The sequence below is a fragment of the Motacilla alba genome, chromosome 17 (genome assembly GCF_015832195.1).
Source record: "Motacilla alba alba isolate MOTALB_02 chromosome 17, Motacilla_alba_V1.0_pri, whole genome shotgun sequence".
Lineage (NCBI taxonomy): Eukaryota > Metazoa > Chordata > Aves > Passeriformes > Motacillidae > Motacilla > Motacilla alba.
In genome coordinates this window covers 7,094,312-7,111,802 of record NC_052032.1, presented here as the reverse complement: position 1 = coordinate 7,111,802, position 17,491 = coordinate 7,094,312, and the positions used below count along the sequence as shown (strand labels likewise).

Here is a 17,491-nt window from a genome sequence, read left to right as displayed (position 1 = left end):
TGACCTTGTCAGTGATGTCTTGAACATAATTGTACCGTATTATACAGAAGATGTTAATCTAAATGTAATCAAACTGCTGTGGGTCACAGTTTCTGAAGTCTGTGTCAAGCTTGCCAGGGGTTAAGTGTGGTAAACTCTTATTTCCTGCTCAGAGCTGTTTTATTTTTGTAACACAGGAGTTTTCAGTAAGTTTTTACTGGAAATGTGCTTGGCTAAGGCTTTTACTGGTGAAAATAGACAAAAATGCTTTGCTCAGATTTTTACTGGCATCAGTAGATGAAATGTTTTCCTCAGTTTTATGCTGCAAGCAAATATATAGTGATAACTAAATTAACTCCTTGATTAATCAAAACACAACATACATTCCAGCAGAGAAACAGAGCATTCATCCCTAGAAATGTTTACATGAGAAGATGATGGGTTTGATGTGTGATGGCCAGAGAGTGTGGACACATCCTGTGGGGAGGCTGGGGCTGGGCAGAGCTGAGGCAGGAGGCTCAGCCTGGGCAGGGATCTTGTTTGGATACGTGCTGCCATATTCAGAACATACATAAAACAACTCAAAGAGAAAGAAGGATGTCCTTTGGCTGCTGCAGAGTAGATTTGTCACACTTGCACTCGTGTTTTGGGGTCCAAGTGCTGTTTGGAGGAGGATCAGGGACTAAGTGTCCCATCCATCTCCACTGGCCTCAGGTTCTTGTGTATTTGCTGCCCAGAGACCCTCCCTGGCAGCTGTTGGAGCTGTGTGTTCCTCGTGCCCTCCCTCGGCTGCCAGCAGCACTCCTCCAAGCTGCAGTTGGCTCCAAACCTTTTGTCCTTTTCTCCTAAACCATCTTTGTGTCCTTCAGTTTCAGCATCAGGGCTGGGAGCTGCTGGATCCTCTCCAGAGGATGAGGAGGGTTCCCAGGGCTGTCCTGGGGAGGAGGGCATTCCAGGCTGCAGCTGGAAGCAGCAGGAGGAGGAGGAGGAGGAGGAAGGGCAGAGGGCTGGTGCGTGCAGTGCCAAGTGGCAGTGTTTGTCCAGCAAACTGCCACCCACCCCTGGCAGCTCCTGGCACAGAGGGACACCTGGTGAATCCAGCACTCCCCGGGGCAGTGTGGGAGGGCAGCTGGCAGGGGGGCAGCAGTTTGCTGCACAAACCCCAGCAGAACCCACCACGAAGAGTAATTACTGCTGGTTCCAGGAGTGAAAGCATCCCTGTTATCACCCCATGGTCAAGGATTGCACCAGGTGGATGCAGAGCTCACATCCCTACCAGCAGACACCCTCCTGCAAGGAAGCCTTGAGAAAACAGAAATCGCCCAGAATACCGAAATTGAGCTCTACCTTTTCCTTCTAAAACTCACTCAAAGTGTTGTTTCACCAGATTGCAGAAATCCAGATTGTGTCTTAATTTATTAAAGCATCCCGCCATTTAAAATTGCTCAGAATTCCCAGTGCCAGGATGCTCTGCAAGAATTCTCTTTCCCATCAAACTTCGGGGGATCCAGAAAGAAAGCAGAAGTTGTGCATTTGAACAAGCGAAGCCGCTTTTAAGTTCTGATGCAAAGCCTACATTTTTTCCCTATGCCTGATAAAATCTCCCAATGGATTTTTAGAGTTTCCTAAGAAAACAAAGGAATTCAACACTGCAGAGCCTCACATTTCCAGTGACGCTCCAAATTCCCTAATTTTACGGCCAACTTCAACCTGCCGGTGCCAGACGCGATTACGGAGGGAACCCAGGAGCCGAATTCCGGCTGGAAAGCCGCGGTTTAAGCGGGGAAGCAAGGCTCGGGAGTTGGAAGGGCGAGGGGCGGCCGCTCCGAGCCCCGGTGCCCGGGAGCGAGGGGAGGCTCGGGGCTCGCTGCGGGCACGAAGCCGTTCTGCGAGTGCCATCCAGGGGACGAGAGCCGCACTTCAGCTGCTCCTGGTGTGCGTGTCGAGGAGGAGGAGGAAGCGGAGAGAGGTGTTTAAACACCCAAGAGAGGCGTTTAAAACTTTGCGAGGTGTTTCAAACTGTGCGCAGGGCGGGGATGGGAGTGGGAATGACGAACTGAGGAGTGCGGCGAGTTTGGGAAGGGACCAGAACCTGCACAGCAGCTCTAGAAATGCTAATTACAGAGCCACAGAGTCACTTAGGGGGGAAAAGACCCCCAAAATCATCGAGTCCAGCCTGTGACCCATCAGCAGCTTGTTGCTCAGAGCAGGGTGCTGTGTGCCACGTCCAGGCTACAGAACCACAGAATCACTTGGGGGGGGAAAGACCCCCAAAATCATCGAGTCCAGTCCATCCATCAGCACCTTGTCACTCAGAGCAGGGTGCTGAGTGCCACATACAGGCTACAGAACCACAGAGTCATTTTGGGGGAAAAGACCCTCAAAAACATCGAGTCCAGCCTGTGACCCATCAGCAGCTTGTCTCCCAGAGCAGGGTGCTGAGTGCCACGTCCAGGCTGCAGAACCACAGAGTAATTTCGGGGGGAAAAGACCCCCAAAATCATCGAGTCCAGTCCATCCATCAGCGCCTTGTCGCTCAGAGCAGGGCGCTGAGTGCCACATCCAGGCTGCAGAACCACAGAGTCATTTTGGGGGAAAAGACCCCCAAAATCATCGAGTCCAGCCTGTGACCCATCAGCACCTTGTCGCCCAGAGCAGGGCGCTGAGTGCCAGGCCCTCCAGAGCAGTGACTCCAAACCGTTCCCGGGCAGCCCCTTCCAGCGGGGTGTAATTGAGGTGGAGACAGTTTGTGTGACCCTCTCCCCGGGACCCCTCTGCTGTGTCTTGGGGTGGAGAGCAGCCCCAGTGACATCTCGGTCCTTGTCCCCGAGCGCTTCCCAGACCTCGGGAATTGGGAAAACCCTCGCAGGGAGAGCCCATCCTGCTCTGTGCCCAGCACCGCCTGGGGACCGGTCGTTTAAACACGGCCGTGCTTGGGAAGGAGCAGCGGGGAAACACAATCTCCTTGTCACATAAACCAGTGTGAGGGGAAAAAAACGGATTTTAACGGCGTTAAGGGGAAACTTTTCTGCTGTGGAGCTGCCCGCGGCCACCGTGACCCCTCACCCTCCCGGGGGTCCCGTTGGCTGTGGGATGGGAGGTGGCCGTGGCGATGGGATGGGGGTGGCCGTGGCGATGGGATGGGAGGTGGCCGTGGCGATGGGATGGGAGGTGGCCGTGGCGATGGGATGGGGGGTGGCCGTGGCGATGGGATGGGGGGTGGCCGTGGCGATGGGATGGGAGGTGGCCGTGGCGATGGGATGAGGGGTGGCCGTGGCGATGGGATGAGGGGTGGCCGTGGCGATGGGATGGAGGGTGGCCATGGCGATGGGATGGGGGGTGGCCGTGTCCGGGCAGGGCTCGGGGGCGGAGGTTGCGGGGGTCGCAGGGCTCACCTTGATGATGAGCGGGTTGCGCAGCATGCTGAGCCGGACCAGCCCCAGCCGCTCGTTCTCCGTGCCCGGGCCCGCCTCGGCCAAGGTCATGGGCCGCCGCCGGGGCCCCGCTCTGCCGCCCGCCATGGCGCGGGGGCCGCTCCCGGGCCGGGCGTCTCTGGCCGGTCCCGTCCGGATGCCGGGGGCGAGTCTCGGCTGTCCCGGTGCCGGTGCCGGGGCTGTTTCGGCGGTGCTGGTGCCGGTGCTGATCCCGATCCTGGGCTCTCTGCACGGCCCCGGTGCTGGTCCCGATCCCGGGGGTCTTTGCACCGCCCTGGTTCCGGTGCCGATCCCGGGACTCTCTGCACGTCCCCGGTGCCGGGGCTGTCTCGGCGGTGCCGGTGCTGGTCCCGATCTCGGGGGTCTCAGCACGGCCCCGGTGCCGGTCCCGATCCCGGGCTCTCTGCACGGGCCCGGTGCCGGTATGGATCCCTGGCTCTCTGCACGGGCCCGGTGCGGGTGCCGGGGCTGTCTCGGCGGTGCCGGTGCCGGTATGGATCCCGGGCTCTCTGCACGGGCCCGGTGCCGGTATGGATCCCGGGCTCTCTGCACGGGCCCGGTGCCGGTATGGATCCCGGGCTCTCTGCACGGGCCCGGTGCCGGTATGGATCCCGGGCTCTCTGCACGGGCCCGGTGCGGTATGGATCCCGGGCTCTCTGCACGGGCCCGGTGCGGGTGCCGGGGCTGTCTCGGCGGTGCCGGTGCCGGTATGGATCCCGGGCTCTCTGCACGGGCCCGGTGCGGGTGCCGGGGCTGTCTCGGCGGTGCCGGTGCCGGTATGGATCCCGGGCTCTCTGCACGGGCCCGGTGCCGGTACCGGGGCTCTCCCACCGAACTCGCGGCGCGCGCGGCGGCGTCCGTCTCCAGGCAACAGGCGGTGCGCCGCTCCGATGGGTCCGGCTGGGGCCGCTTCCGCCGGCGGAACGGATGGGCCGGGCGCGGGGCGCGGGGGGCCGGCGGCGGGAGCGCACACCGCGTGGAGGTAGCGGCGGGCCCGGGGCGCGGGAGTTTGCGGGCTCCTCACGGCCCGGGGCGCTGTGGGGGTCCGGGGGTTTGTGGGCTCCTCACGGCCCGGGGCTGCCCAGAGTGCTGTGGGGGTCCGGGGGTTTGCGGGCTCTTCACGGCCCGGGGCGCGGAGGGAGTGCGGGAGTTTGCGGGCTCCTCACGGCCCGGAGCGCTGTGGGGGTGCGGGGGTTTGCGGGCTCCTCACGGCCCGGGGCTGCCCGGAGCGCTGTGGGAGCGCTGGGACTCTCCCTCGGTGTCCCCGGAACGGCGGGCTGCGGCCCGGCCGCGCTCAGTCGGGGTTTATCGGTGTCCGGGCCTAGGGGCCAGCTGTGCTTTGGGCTCCGCGGAGCTTTGCGCGCCGCTCGTTCCCCTCGCTGGCCCGGAGGGGATGCCCGGGACCGGCCGGCGCTGCGAGCTGCCCCGGCAATGCGAAATTCAAGGGCGCGTGTTTCAAACGTGACGCGGGGCTGTTGCGGGTGAGTGTTGGATGTAGAAAATGTGCTAAAAACGCTTCCTGCCTGCTCTGTGGGGCCGAGTTCTGCCGGCAGGGCTGAGCTCGGCCCCTCAGAAACTTCTAACCAGAGAATTTAGGGTTTAGTGCTTATGAGTCTCATATCTCTTTGTTGCTTTTAGCTTGGTGCTGTTTCAGAGCTGAAAGCAGAGTTGAACATACTAGTCAGACGTTGATTAGCTACTAAAAATCAAAGCTGATAGTTATTAAATTTATTAAAGTGTTTCTTGTTGTTGTAGGAGAGCACTTTGAAGGCTGGGGCCAGCTGTGATGCACATCTGTTTGACAAAGAAGGCATCAGCTTTTCCTGGGCACTTTACAAAACTAACTGGATTGAAAAGTAAGAGTCTAAGAAAAAAATTGACGTTTTAATTGTTAAAGTTTTGGGTGGGCTTTGTGCTTTTTGTTGGGTTTTTTTTTTGGGGGGGGTGTTTTGTTTTAAACAAAAACGGTGTATAAATGACAACACTTCAATAAAACTCCTCTCTTTTACTTAAGAGAAAAAAAATGAAAGGCAAAGCACATGCAGGTGATTTTCAAGTCCAGGATTTTGTCAAGAAGAAGAAAAAGAAGAAGAGGAAATCAAATGAGTCCAACAACAACCACGAGAATGCTGAAAGGGTGGAAGGTGCAGAGCCTGGCCACATTTCCCCTGTGCTCTTTGAAGATGCAGCAGCCCAGGCTGGGGAGGGCAGGACAAAGAAGAAAAAACTGAAGAAAAAGGGTGAGAAGCAGCAGACTCTGCTGGATAATTACTTTGTGAGGGTGGAACACGAGCTCAGCAATGGCACTGGAGCAGCTGCTTCCCCGAGGAAGAAGAGGAAGAGGAAGGGTGAGGACAGCAGCCACGAGCTGAGCGATGCCAGCTGTGTCCCTGTGAGCCAGGACTGCCAGGAGGGTGCTGCTGATCGTGGGCACCTGAAAAAACACAAGAAGAAAAGGAAAGAGAAGCAGCCTGAGGAGGATGAGGTGTGTGAGCTGCCTCCCTCTGAGGAACACAGCACGGGCCACAGAGAGAAACCCAAAAAGAAGAGGAAGAAGAGGAGAGAGGGCAGTGGCCAGGGGGACCCGGATGGAGCAGCTGAGCCACTGGTGTCACCCTCCGAGCAGGACGGGGGGTGGCCTTCCCCTGCAGGTGAGGCTGGAGGCTGTGATGCTGCTTCTGCCATCACCGAGGTGTCCATGGAGCTCCCTGCTGGTTTCTCCACACCCTGCAAAGCAGCTGGGCGAGCTGCAAAGGCTGCAGCTCGTGCTCGAAAGGCCACTAAAAGCAGTGCTTATGTCATGGAAGAAAGCTCCTCAGAGTCTGATGTGATGTAAGTTCAGGTTTTGTTTTGTTTTGTTTTTCCTTCCCCCACTCCCCAAATGCATTCCTTTTGTGTTATTTGGGCTCCCTCCAGGTTTTTCCTCATTCTGTTTTGTGTTTTAAAGAAAAACTTTGAACTCGCACAGCATTTGTGATGTGAGAGACCAACTTTAAAACCTCAGTTTGCTTGTGGAGCTCCAATAATTTTAAAGAATGTTTCACTGTAGGCTCTTTTCCCCTCTTTAAAAACTGTAGGTATAGAAACAACTTACCTGCTAACAATTCACATTTAAAAAAAAAAGAAAAGTGGGGGGAAAAGAAAAGGATTTTATTTGTCAAAGTTGATATTATAGTGACCGTGTGCATTTTAACCACGCAACTGGTAAGGTCAGCTAAACAATTGAATGTTCTGTGCAAATAAATGCTCGTGTAAGTAGTTCTTGATGCCTTTGCAGCGTCTAGAAAACAAAACAGGAGCACTAGTAAGAGGCAGATGGAAAAAAAATCTGTGGGCCAGTGCTAGCAAGAGACATTTATTTCTTCAGTATGCCCATGTGTGAGAGTTTTGTGGATTTTCAGAACTTCAGAAAGCTCCTTGATTATTATAAGTATAGAAATTTGGAAGTGAATTACAATTATTGTGTTAAAACGTTAGAAATGCAGGGCAGTGGATGCGTGAAGTATTTTTTGCTCTGTAATTAACAAATATGTTAATTTTTTCCATGGCAGAGATGTTAACAACATCTCTGGTTTGGAGTTCTAGTGGTGTATTTTATTTTATGCCTTTTTTTGTTGTTTTATATCAGGACACCAAAAGCCTTGGCATCACACGAAAAGCAGCAGAACAATTCCTTTGCTGAGTTGGCAGCCTCTGATGAGGTCAGTGTGGATGGTGAAGAAGGCCTGGACTCTGCCATGACTTCAGTTTTGGATTTGGATACTGCAAGACAAGAACTGGAAGAGTTTATTCCTCACGTGAAGAATATATCAGACAGTTCAGTCAGGAAGATGGCTGGAAGAGACCTAATGAGATTTAGGGAGTTTAAAAAACAGGGTGAGCTCTCTGAAATCCTGTTGCAGTGAGGAAGGACTGTGCAGCTGTGCTGATGTTTGGACAGAGGGAAAAGTCTCTTGTGTGGTGTCTGTTGCACCCACTGTCTGGTTCGCTTCATCCCATTGATGTATTTTCTGTTTTTCTGGTTTGTAGCATCTGCTTCCACATTGGCAAATTTCAGTCCAAACTTGTGTGTCAATTGCCGATTCCCAGCTGGTTTCGTCTCTTTCTCTTTTCCCCTCTGAATTTGTTGATACCTGAGATGTGCAAGAGGTGGCACTTGAGGTTTGACTAGTTTTTTTTCTTACCTTTCTATATTTTAGGTATGGCTGTCAAGTTTGGCAGATTTACCCAGAATGAAAATAAACAAATCAGGAAAAATGTTGAGGAGTTCTTAGCACTTACTGGACTAGACAGTGCTGAAAAACTTTTGTTTACCTCGAGGTATCCAGAAGATAAAGACACCATCCATCGCCTGAAAGCAGAACATCATTTTTGTGAGAAAATCTGTGAGTATTTAAGTTCATCCTCAGATAACTGAGTGTTGCATTCTACAGCCTGGTTATATCATGGCATATTCTGTAAAATAATTTTTATTGAGAAGCACTGGTGTTGCTAAATTTGATAAAAAAAAGGAGCTGCTGACACAGCGTAGTTGATAATCAGCACAGTCCACTCTTATTATCTGGTCTCAAATAGGAAGAGTTTAGAGATAAAACATGGTCAAGACCAGTAAAGACTTCCAGACTTGCACTTGGGCTTTAAGGCTTTAAGTGTATTATTGGCTAAACTATAATTGAGGTTACTGTGGCAGCTGTGAGTGATTGATTGAAAGACTGATTGTCTGAAATTGTCACCAATAAATAGGTGGCAGGTGCAGGACTGAGTGGGGTGGCAGAAACTGAGCCATGCCAGTTTTCCAAGACAGGGGGATCTCCTCAGTGCACCAGGAGCTTTATTCTGTGTGTTTGGTGGCATCATCTCAGGCGAGGCACAGTAAAGGGCAGCCTGTCATGGATCAGGTTGCTGGCATCAAACTACAGATTTGTTCTCTGTGGTTATTTCAGACACACAGTCCTTCCCTCTGTTGGCACATTTCCCTGGTGTTAACTTTCACTCCAGTCTGGCAGTTTCCTCTTGTGTCGGAACTCGGAATGTCCCACAGACATTCTCGGATGTTCCAGACCCAGGTCAGAAGCATCTGAGACCCTGGCATGCAGCCAGAAACCCCTGTGGCTTTGAATCTGACCCGTGGAACAATTTACCAACTTTGCAGGAAGAACAAGAAGTCACAAAAGTTTAGGTATTGCAGTAGAAGTAGTCACAAAGTGAAAGGGAGGATTTCTGAATGCTGTACAGGGGGTTTTGAGCCTTGTACACAGGGGTCCAAGTTTTGTACATGGGGATCAGGGGGTTCTAAGATGGAGGGATTTGGGTGTGCCCTGTCCTCCTTCTTTCTCCTTCCTATCCTCCATGTCTTTGGTGATGTTGGCACTCACAGATTGGTCTAGAGTAGAAAGTCACCATTCAATATAGATAGTAGGTATTGGGGAAAAAGTATAAACATGTAACACGTAATGTGTGATATAAAAGATGGCAGCAGCCCCTGGGAGGGCAGTGTGCCTTTGTCTGAGCTGCTGAACGGGCCACAGCAGCTCAGGAGAAGAATCTTTTAGATAACCAACAATAAACAACCTTGAGACCAGACAACAGAGGACTGCTGAGTCTTTCTTCGAAGGCACGGGTTGGAAGAGGGACTTTTCCATCTTTTGGGGTCACCCCAATCTGGGGGTGAGACCCGACACTCTTGGGATGGGAAGATTTGGGAGAAAGTCTCATCCCCCTCTGCTGGGCGCTGCTGCCCAAGGCGTTGTGCGTTCCAGGGGCCGGTCTCTGTGGATCTTCCCTGCAGCAGAGAGCTTCACTCTGTTTTTGCTGATGCCCCCAGTTGGAACAGTCTGTGAGCACCCAGAGTGTGCTCAGCTCCTGCCTGTGGCTGTCTCGTGTCCCTCTTTAATGGAGTGTTCAGCATGCCAGTTAAATTTTAGGCACACCTGGATCAAATGCACAGCCAGTCCATGCAGTTTGTAGCTGGTGAGTGGAAAGAATCTGTTGTTGGCAGCACAGCCATGAAAATGTGTGGTGTTGGGTTTTGGGGTTTGTTTCATTCTGGCCTCACCACTGTTAGAAATGTTTGTTAAAAATGATCCTTTACCTTCCAGCTGAGGGCATACCCCGGCCCTGGAGGCTGATATATTATCGAGCAAGGAAGATGTTTGACCCAAATAATTACAAAGGAAGGTAAGGGAATACTTTAAAAGTGTTTCTGATTGCTAATATCAGTCTGTGTTGATTATTTGTAAATTAAAAATGGATTGAAATGAAGATCATCTCTCCCATTTGTGCCAGTTACTGTGACTTAATTGATAGCTCATTTTCCCTTTTGGATTCCTCTTTCTAAAATGTGACTTGAAATGGTAGTGATGATTAACACTGATCACCTGCAGATGTTACAGCTCTTGAAGAGATTGAAATGGTTTGAATTTACAGCTGAAGCTGTGCCCATTTGCTCAACCAGGTATACTGCAGAAGAAAAAGAAAAATTAAAGAAGTATCAAGCTCTGCATGGCAATGATTGGAAGAAGATCTCTGAGCTGATGTCCCGTTCTAACCTCTCAGTTGCTATGAAATTCTCTGAAATCAAGTCAGGTATGTAATTTTAAGAAAAACAATTCATTTTGTGTAATGTTACTTGAACTTTACAGTGTAGGTGCCCTAAACATTAGGAAAAAGTCCTTCAACTATGGGGTCTTGAATTAATTAATTGATTTGTAGTGGTGGTCCTCTTCTTCACACTACTGATTGCATCCTTATGTGGAAAGGATAAGAAAGATCTCTGAAGGAAAATGGAAAAAATGGAACAAATAACTCTATTAACAGAATTGACATCTGAAGAAGATGATTTCATGGGGAGGGCAGAAGGAATTTGGCAGCCAGGTTTAAAAAAACAACAACTGGAGATCAGACTGCTCTTTAGTGCTTGGGCTGAACTATCCAGCCTGCTAGGCAGAAGAGTTTCTAGGACATGTTTAGAAGTTGGTCCTATAAATAAAAATCATGCCAAGTGAAACATTTGCTCTCTTGCCTTTTCCCCCCTAATCATTAATGACAAATTATGCCTTAACCTGGTGGGTTTTCAATTTTAGCTATTAACTATGGTGCTTGGACAGAGGAGGAGACCCGGAAGTTAATTAGTGCAGTGAAGGATGTGATGAGGAGAAGACTGAGAACAGAGAATCCAAGTTCTCCTTCCTCCCTGGAAGAGTCAAACACAGACGTGTGGATAGACCGTGAGCAGCTGTACCAGCCACTGCCATGGACTGAGATTGAAACCAAAGTGGGGAGTCGATTCTGGAGACAATGCAAACAGAAATGGTGAGGGCTTGGACTGAACTGGGCTAGTAAAATGTGTTCTGGGGTGTATTTATCTGCAAAACTCGTGTTTTGTACCATGATGATCCTTTGGTAGGACACGTAAGAGATTGTAGAACAGAGGAGAGGCATTGCAGATGAGTTTGAGACAAATAACTCCTTGCTAGCTGCAGCAAGTTCTCTGTTTGCTGTGACAGCAAAGCCTGATTTCTGCCTGGTGTGCTGAGGCCTGAGCAGCAGAGTTGACTTACATGCTGAACCCTGGGCATTGTGACTAACACCAGCAGAATTATTGAGCTAAAAATAGATGACTGAGACTCTTATTCTAGCTGTTTAACACCAAACCAGCTGCTTCAGAAACTTTCACACAACCTTGTGTAGTTATCTGCAAGAAATGTATCATTTTGAGAAACTTTCCCAGCTGACAGGAATAGCAGCTTCTTTGTAGGGTATTTTAGGGGAGACCCTCCCAGCCAAGGCCTGGGCCCTGGCCAAGCCTTGGTCCCTGCTGGTTGGGAAATGTGCCATCAGATCCAGGTGTTCCTGTGCTAAAAATATCATTGGGCTTGCTGATTTGGGGCCTATAAAAGCTGGACCCACTTTTGGGGCAAATTTGGAGACATCGCCTAGGGGTGGACACACTGTGGAGGATTTTCCAGGTGCTGGGAAGGGTTCTCCAGGTCCTGCCTGTGAAATGGGGCTCCCAGTGACAGGATCTGGATGATGGTAAAATACTGAGGCAATTGGTGTGTAGGAATGTGCCCTCTATGGACAGAGTGTCAGAACCTTCCTCTGTCCCCCAAAAAGGAAAGAGCCCAGAAGTTTCTCCCGGTGATCAGGTAGAAAAGTCACTGATAGGACCTTGGGGACTTCACCTCAAGTTTGGGGACAGCTAATTGGCCATAAGCCAAAAGGTCCCGCCCGGGCCATTTAGTAGAAAAGGACAGAACAAAGAAACCAAATCGCTTTTGTGAGGTGTCTTTACCAGGAGCACAAGCTTGTGGCACCTGGATCGCTTTGAGTTTGTTATTTTGCCTTTATTAAACCTCTTTTGTTCCTGACGCTGCCACATCAGCCTCCTGCTCCTTTTATGCCTCCTGATGAAAGCTGAGCTATTCTGGGGTGTAGGGTTGAGGGGTTGAGAGCTCATCAGATCAGCTCGAAACCCCCCGGGCAAAACGCTACATTGGTGATGTATCTTTCTCAATCACTATCCTTTCTCTCATACAGTAATGATTAGTCCACTCTTATTTTTGCTTGTTGCTAAAGTTAAGTGTATAGTTTTACTGAATGTATCGTTTTACTTTTTTGTTGCCCTAATATTCATAGTAAAATAAGGCCATTTTTCCACTGGTGACTGTGTCCCTTCAATCCCCCCTGTCACCTGGCAGAACACTGCCTCTCAGTGACGGCAGCAGCATCTTGATGCTTGGAATTTCTTAAAATTACAGAAACCTGGTTTTGTGTGTTTTCAAAGGACTTCAATTTTAACAAACAAATTGACCAGAGGGCAGAAGTCGCACAGAGGGACCAATGGATTACGGACCAAGATCACTCTTATTAAAAGGTACAGTTCTGAGCACTGGCATGTTTTTGTATCTCCCACTGTTTGAGCTGTGCTGATAAAAGTTTGGAGGGAAAGAACAGCCTGCTTGCAGGAATCTTTAAACAGGTATTTAATTCTTAAAAGCAACTGATTTTATTTTTGATGCAGACTTACACTTTTCTCAACCCTTCTAGAGAAAAAAGACTCTTGTCCATTACTATTCATCATTTCATGCTAACCAAAACAAGTAATATAAAATGTTGTATTTAATATTTGGAATACAGAGACAAAACAGCGTAGAAATATATCTATACACATATGCATACATATATATTTTTATTTTGCCAAGGAGAATTTCTACATTTTAATAAGATGGAGGTTATACTTGTGTACTTGATACATGTTTTGTAATCATTCTTCCTGTGGACGAAATGTCCTGTAATTTCTGACTGGGGGAGCTGGGAGCACTGAATGATGTCTTGAGTTCTGCTTGCAAACTGCTTCTGTCTCACATTCACAGGCTGTATGAAACAAAAGCAGAGGATGCCAGTGAAGTAAACTGGGATGAGCTCAGTATTGCCATCGGGTAAACCTCCCTTCCCTCTTGTTATGGATACAAAGGGCAGTGAAAGCAGAGAATCAAAGTTCTGGTGCCTTTACAGCTGTAGGAAATGTTCAGTTTGGAAACATTACCATAGCATATCCTGGCACAGCACTGAGCAGGAAGCCCTGAAACCCTTAACATTCCAAATACTGGAGTGCTGTGTATCTGTGCTTCCAGATGTTCATCAACAAAGGGGAAAAAATATGATTTGATATTATGGGTTAATCATTAATTGAATTCCATCATTTCTACCCTAATCTAAGCTGGGGTTTGACTGGCATCACTCTCAGGAATGGATAACTCAGTAACAATTAAGCTTTATGATAGTTCCTTGCATCACTAATTCTTTGAACTCTTCTCTTTGCAGAGATGTTCCTAGAACCTATGTTCAATCAAAGTTTTATAGGCTAAAAGTGTCCTTTGTCCCTTTATGGAAAAGAAGGACTTTTTCTGGTCAGTATGTCAGCTGTTTGCATGTGCTCCTTAAGGCTTTGGCTTGAATCTCAGAGGATACATATTGTGGTTCAATTTTTTCCTAATTGGCTAAAGTCTTAGGCTTTATACTTATTTTACTAAAACTTTCAATGTTCTCTTCATGCAATTGCTTATGAACCTGTTCTTTTTTAATACCTTGGCTTGAAAAGTTTTAAGACTGTGCATTTTAATTTCTCCTTGCATGTTTGTGTTATGCCTGATCTCCCTGCAGCCCCTGTGCTCAGAATACAGAGATTTTTGTGCATTTAACACTCGACAAAATTTCTGTCTGTGAGCTGCTGTTCCTCTACAGATCCAATTAAAACCCCTTTTTTTTCCCTCATAGAAATTATTGATTATCTGTATGAAAAGACACTCCCAGAACTTGAAGAAAAGTTAAGGGAAGAAGAGGGGAAGCACAGCACTTCTAACAATTTAGCACCCAGTCAGCAGCAGAAGGCTTTCAGATTCAGTGACATCTTTGACTCCAAGGAAGAGAGACTCAATGACATCTTTGACTCCAGTGCTGAGAGTGATTAATCGATTGTCCTAAAAGCAATGCCTAATTTGCATATTTAACTGCAAATGGGTCTGGTTGAACGTGGGTGCAGCTCACCACCTGCAAGTACTCAGGCTGCTGACCTGGGAAAATGGGAAAAGTCAGGACAGGCACCTGTGACTGCCTTGTTTCGTCTTGAAGATTGAGTTGAACAGAGCTTTTGTGCCACATTTTATTTAATTCAGCTCTGGTTTTAGAAGTCTTCCTGTAAGCATACAAGTTGCTTTCTAAATGTCTCAAAATACTTTTTTTTTTTTTTGTGGAGTTGAGAGCTGCTGTTTTCCCTTTATGAATGAACTTGGTTTTCAGAACTTGATTTTTTTAAAGTTCATGGGATTGGAAAAAGGTTTTCAGTTTGGTCTCAAAACTGTAACAATCAAGTCTTAAGACATCTGTGTTGATGAAAACAGCACAACTTTTGTTTTTTGTTTTTAAACAGGTATCTTATTCTTAAAAGCAACTGATTTTATTTTTGATGCAGACTTACACTTTTCTCAGTCCTTCTAGAGAAAAAGACTTTTCTCCATTACTATTTATCATTTCATGCTAACCAAAACAAGTAATATAAAATGTTGTATTTAATATTTGGAATATAGAGACAAAACAATGTGTATATATATATATACACATATATATATATATGCATACATATATATTTTTATTTTGCCAAGGAGAATTTCTACATTTTAATAAGATGGAGGTTGTACTTGTGTTTTGTATGATACTTTTAACTCTCTGCCTGAAGGGATTATTTGTAAATTGACTGAATTAATGTAAAAAGCCCTAAAAATATCTTATTATGTAAATTCTTTGTAAGGCTTGTTTATATTTCCCATATGCTGTACTAGACAGTAAAGCAAGAAGACTCAGCCCCTGCTTTTTCAGGGTCATTTTGATAAGTGACAATTTCCCTCTTCAATTCTAGTAATCACTGAAAATCCAGAACTTTCAATGGCTTGAAATAAAGGCCTTGTTGGAGGTTCTGCAAGGTGACTTATAGCAAGGGATTTTAAAGGAAAACTTCCCATATTTAACTGTGTCTGGCTTTAGTCTCTCTGAAGACAGAAAGCACTGGGATTTTTGTGAGACAGGCACAACCTCCCCTGCACCAGCCACTGCTTTGAGAGTAAATTTTTCCAGCCAAGAGATGAAATGAGATGGAGGGAAGGAAACACACACCCCTTCCACCTAGGTCTTTGTGTTGCTTCATGGGTTTGAAGGTTAAAAGCTGAAAAACTTGAATTTCTGAATCGAAGAAGTTTGTCTTTTTCAAGGTGGTTTTTTTTTCCCCTTGAAAATGGAGATGATTTGAATTGTGTGCAGGCAAGAGCACAAACGATGCCTGCTTGTAGAGTTTGTGAAGTAGATCTTGCAGAAATAAACTTCTTTCTCCATGCTGAGATTTATTTTATTCTTTGCTTTAAAAGAAGACTGTTGTGGCTGAGTGGAATGCACCTCACTCCAAAGAGAGAAGCAGCAGTGTTTTATGGAGTGAAAAGAATAATTTGATAGAGTTCAATAAAGCTCATGGAATTTAATAAAGTTTTAACAGTGGTTTACCAAGGTTCAAAGGTCACCTTATTAATGATTTATTCATTAGTACTAATTCTGCTCTCAGTCACTTACCAAGGATCTGGTGTGAGTAAGGGATCTCTTGCTCAGGTAAGGGGTCCCAAACTCTGGGAGGTTTCCCTGCTCCAGGGCATTCCCCTGGCCTTCAATCCAGCTGCAATTCAGAGTTATTAGGGTGAAATTGGTGCTTGTTAATCAGCAGTACAGACAGGACAGATGCCTTTGTTTTAGCTCTGTTATCTCATTCTTCACTCATTATATTGCATGTTTGGGCTTCAAAACCACCTTTCAAAATATTTTTCTGAGGCACTTTCACTCCCTTGTCAGTGAGCCAGGAGCTCAAAGGGTCACCTCAGGGCATGAGCTGCTGTTACTCCCTCCCAGAAACTACCCAGGAACAATCTTGCTAATACTCTTTAAAAGCAGTTTCTCTGCTAAATATGAGCAAGCCAGGGCTGGAATTGTAAACTTGGAGCCATCACAGCACTGGCTGCTTTGGGGAAACACAGAGCTGAGGAAAGAGAGGCTTCCATCTCCCTGCAGCCCTGGGAATGGAGCAAGGAAGCTCCTTCCCCTCATCTCCTTGGGTGAGGTGTGTGCAATCTGTTTGCACGAGGGCAAATACTTGCATGTTGATCGTTTCCCAGGTGCTGAAAGGCACAAGGAAGGAGCTTTTCCCTTTGCCATCCCTGGCCCGTGAGATGACAGGCACGGGGAGGCAGTTCTTTCACGTGGATATTTCAGTATTACTGCAAACAAACTGCACAGGTTTAAAAAAAAAACAAACCAAAGAGGCTCCACGGAATGATGAAGAAAATAACACTGACAAAGCTTTGTGTATCAGACTGCATTATAAATAAGAGCATGACAGATCCTTCAAGTGTAAAAGCACCCTAAAAACTTGGGTGTCTCAAGCAGACGTGTCGCTTCAAGCGTTTCCCTGGCATCTCCATGGCCTGAGTGGTGTTACAGCACAAAGCTCTTCAGCTGCGTGGCATTATCAAAGACAGAGACAGACGGGATCCAAGGCTGTGTTCGCAGCACTTCAAAGCTGAAGAAGCAGCTGAAGATCAAACAGGGACTTGCTTTTTTCACCCCTCTCTCCTGTAAGGTCTTAACTGAGGAGGTGGAGAAAGGTGACGCTGATGGAACTTGGGTCAAAGTTACAAGGTGCTTATACAGCTTGAGGTGAAGGACACCAATAGAACCTGAATCATAACTTTGTGTATTTATAACCTGAATCATAACTTTCTATGTCTATATAACCTGAATAATAACTTTGTATACAATGCAATAGCCAGTCTGTGGTCAGCTAGTTGCTTAATGCTTAAATAAACAGAAACTCACCAGGTGAATAATCTCAAAACCAGGTAAGTGTAGCTATACTGGGAAGTGGAAGGATGTACAAATGAGAAATTGGCAAATGTAAAGCCAATTAGCCACAAAATGAAGAATTTGGTCTGGTTAGATCCAGAAAGACCAAGGAACACCATAACTACATGCTCTAAAGACAAAGTTGAAAAGTTCAGATGCAAAGACCCCCAAGAACACCTAAACTGGGGAGGGGCAAGCACAGCACAGAAAAAGTATTTATAACCATGAGACAGCATTATCTAAATTAGCTTTGGCACGTATATGATGATGTTATAATGCCATAATAACACTAAGCAATGCTTACTGTATAAATAAACCACAGCACTTGCAAAGCTGGGTGAGGTGGAGAAATCCCCTTCGCCTCCAGCACTGCAATAAACAAATACCTGCTCTGTAGACACCAGTTCATGGTGGTTTATTTCCAACCAGTCTTTTCGGGCATCACCTTCCATCCCTGAGGCGATGCTGGGCTGTGACACCGCCCAGGCCCAGCACCGTCAGTGCCCGGGCTGTGACACCGCCCAGGCCCAGCACCGTCAGGGCCCGGGCTGTGACACCGCTCAGGCCCAGCACCGTCCATCCTTCAGGCAGTGCCCAGGCTGTAACCCCGCTCAGGCCCAGCACCGTCCATCCTTCAGGCA

The 17,491-nt window shown here is 47.8% G+C and overlaps 2 protein-coding genes across 2 annotated transcripts in view; one reads left to right on the top strand and one right to left on the bottom strand.

The window, feature by feature from the left end:
* CFAP77 (cilia and flagella associated protein 77) overlaps positions 1-4,279 on the bottom strand; it is a 59,501-nt gene extending 55,222 nt beyond the window's left edge. The window contains exon 1 of the mRNA XM_038156401.1: positions 3,375-4,279. Coding sequence (XP_038012329.1) covers positions 3,375-3,500 — 126 coding nt within the window. The 5' untranslated portion in view covers positions 3,501-4,279. The remainder of the gene's footprint in view (positions 1-3,374) is intronic.
* Positions 4,280-4,370: 91 nt separating this feature from the next.
* Positions 4,371-16,111, top strand: TTF1 (transcription termination factor 1). Its single transcript, XM_038156618.1, has 12 exons — positions 4,371-4,395; positions 5,169-5,269; positions 5,428-6,245; positions 7,042-7,289; positions 7,613-7,798; positions 9,512-9,590; positions 9,868-9,998; positions 10,496-10,724; positions 12,199-12,288; positions 12,788-12,853; positions 13,239-13,324; positions 13,692-16,111. The coding sequence occupies exons 3-12, from the start codon at positions 5,437-5,439 to the stop codon at positions 13,883-13,885; spliced, it is 2,118 nt and encodes a 705-aa protein (XP_038012546.1). The 5' UTR covers positions 4,371-4,395; positions 5,169-5,269; positions 5,428-5,436; the 3' UTR covers positions 13,886-16,111.
* Positions 16,112-17,491: the final 1,380 nt, after the last annotated feature.

Coding starts and splice junctions, on each gene's coding strand:
- TTF1 (XM_038156618.1), top strand. CDS start 5,437: ATGAAAGGCAAAGCACATGCAGGTGATTTTCAAGTCCAGGATTTTGTC. Junction 9,591..9,867: donor CCAAATAATTACAAAGGAAG/GTAAGGGAATAC, acceptor TTGCTCAACCAG/GTATACTGCAGAAGAAAAAG. Junction 9,999..10,495: donor ATTCTCTGAAATCAAGTCAG/GTATGTAATTTT, acceptor TTTCAATTTTAG/CTATTAACTATGGTGCTTGG.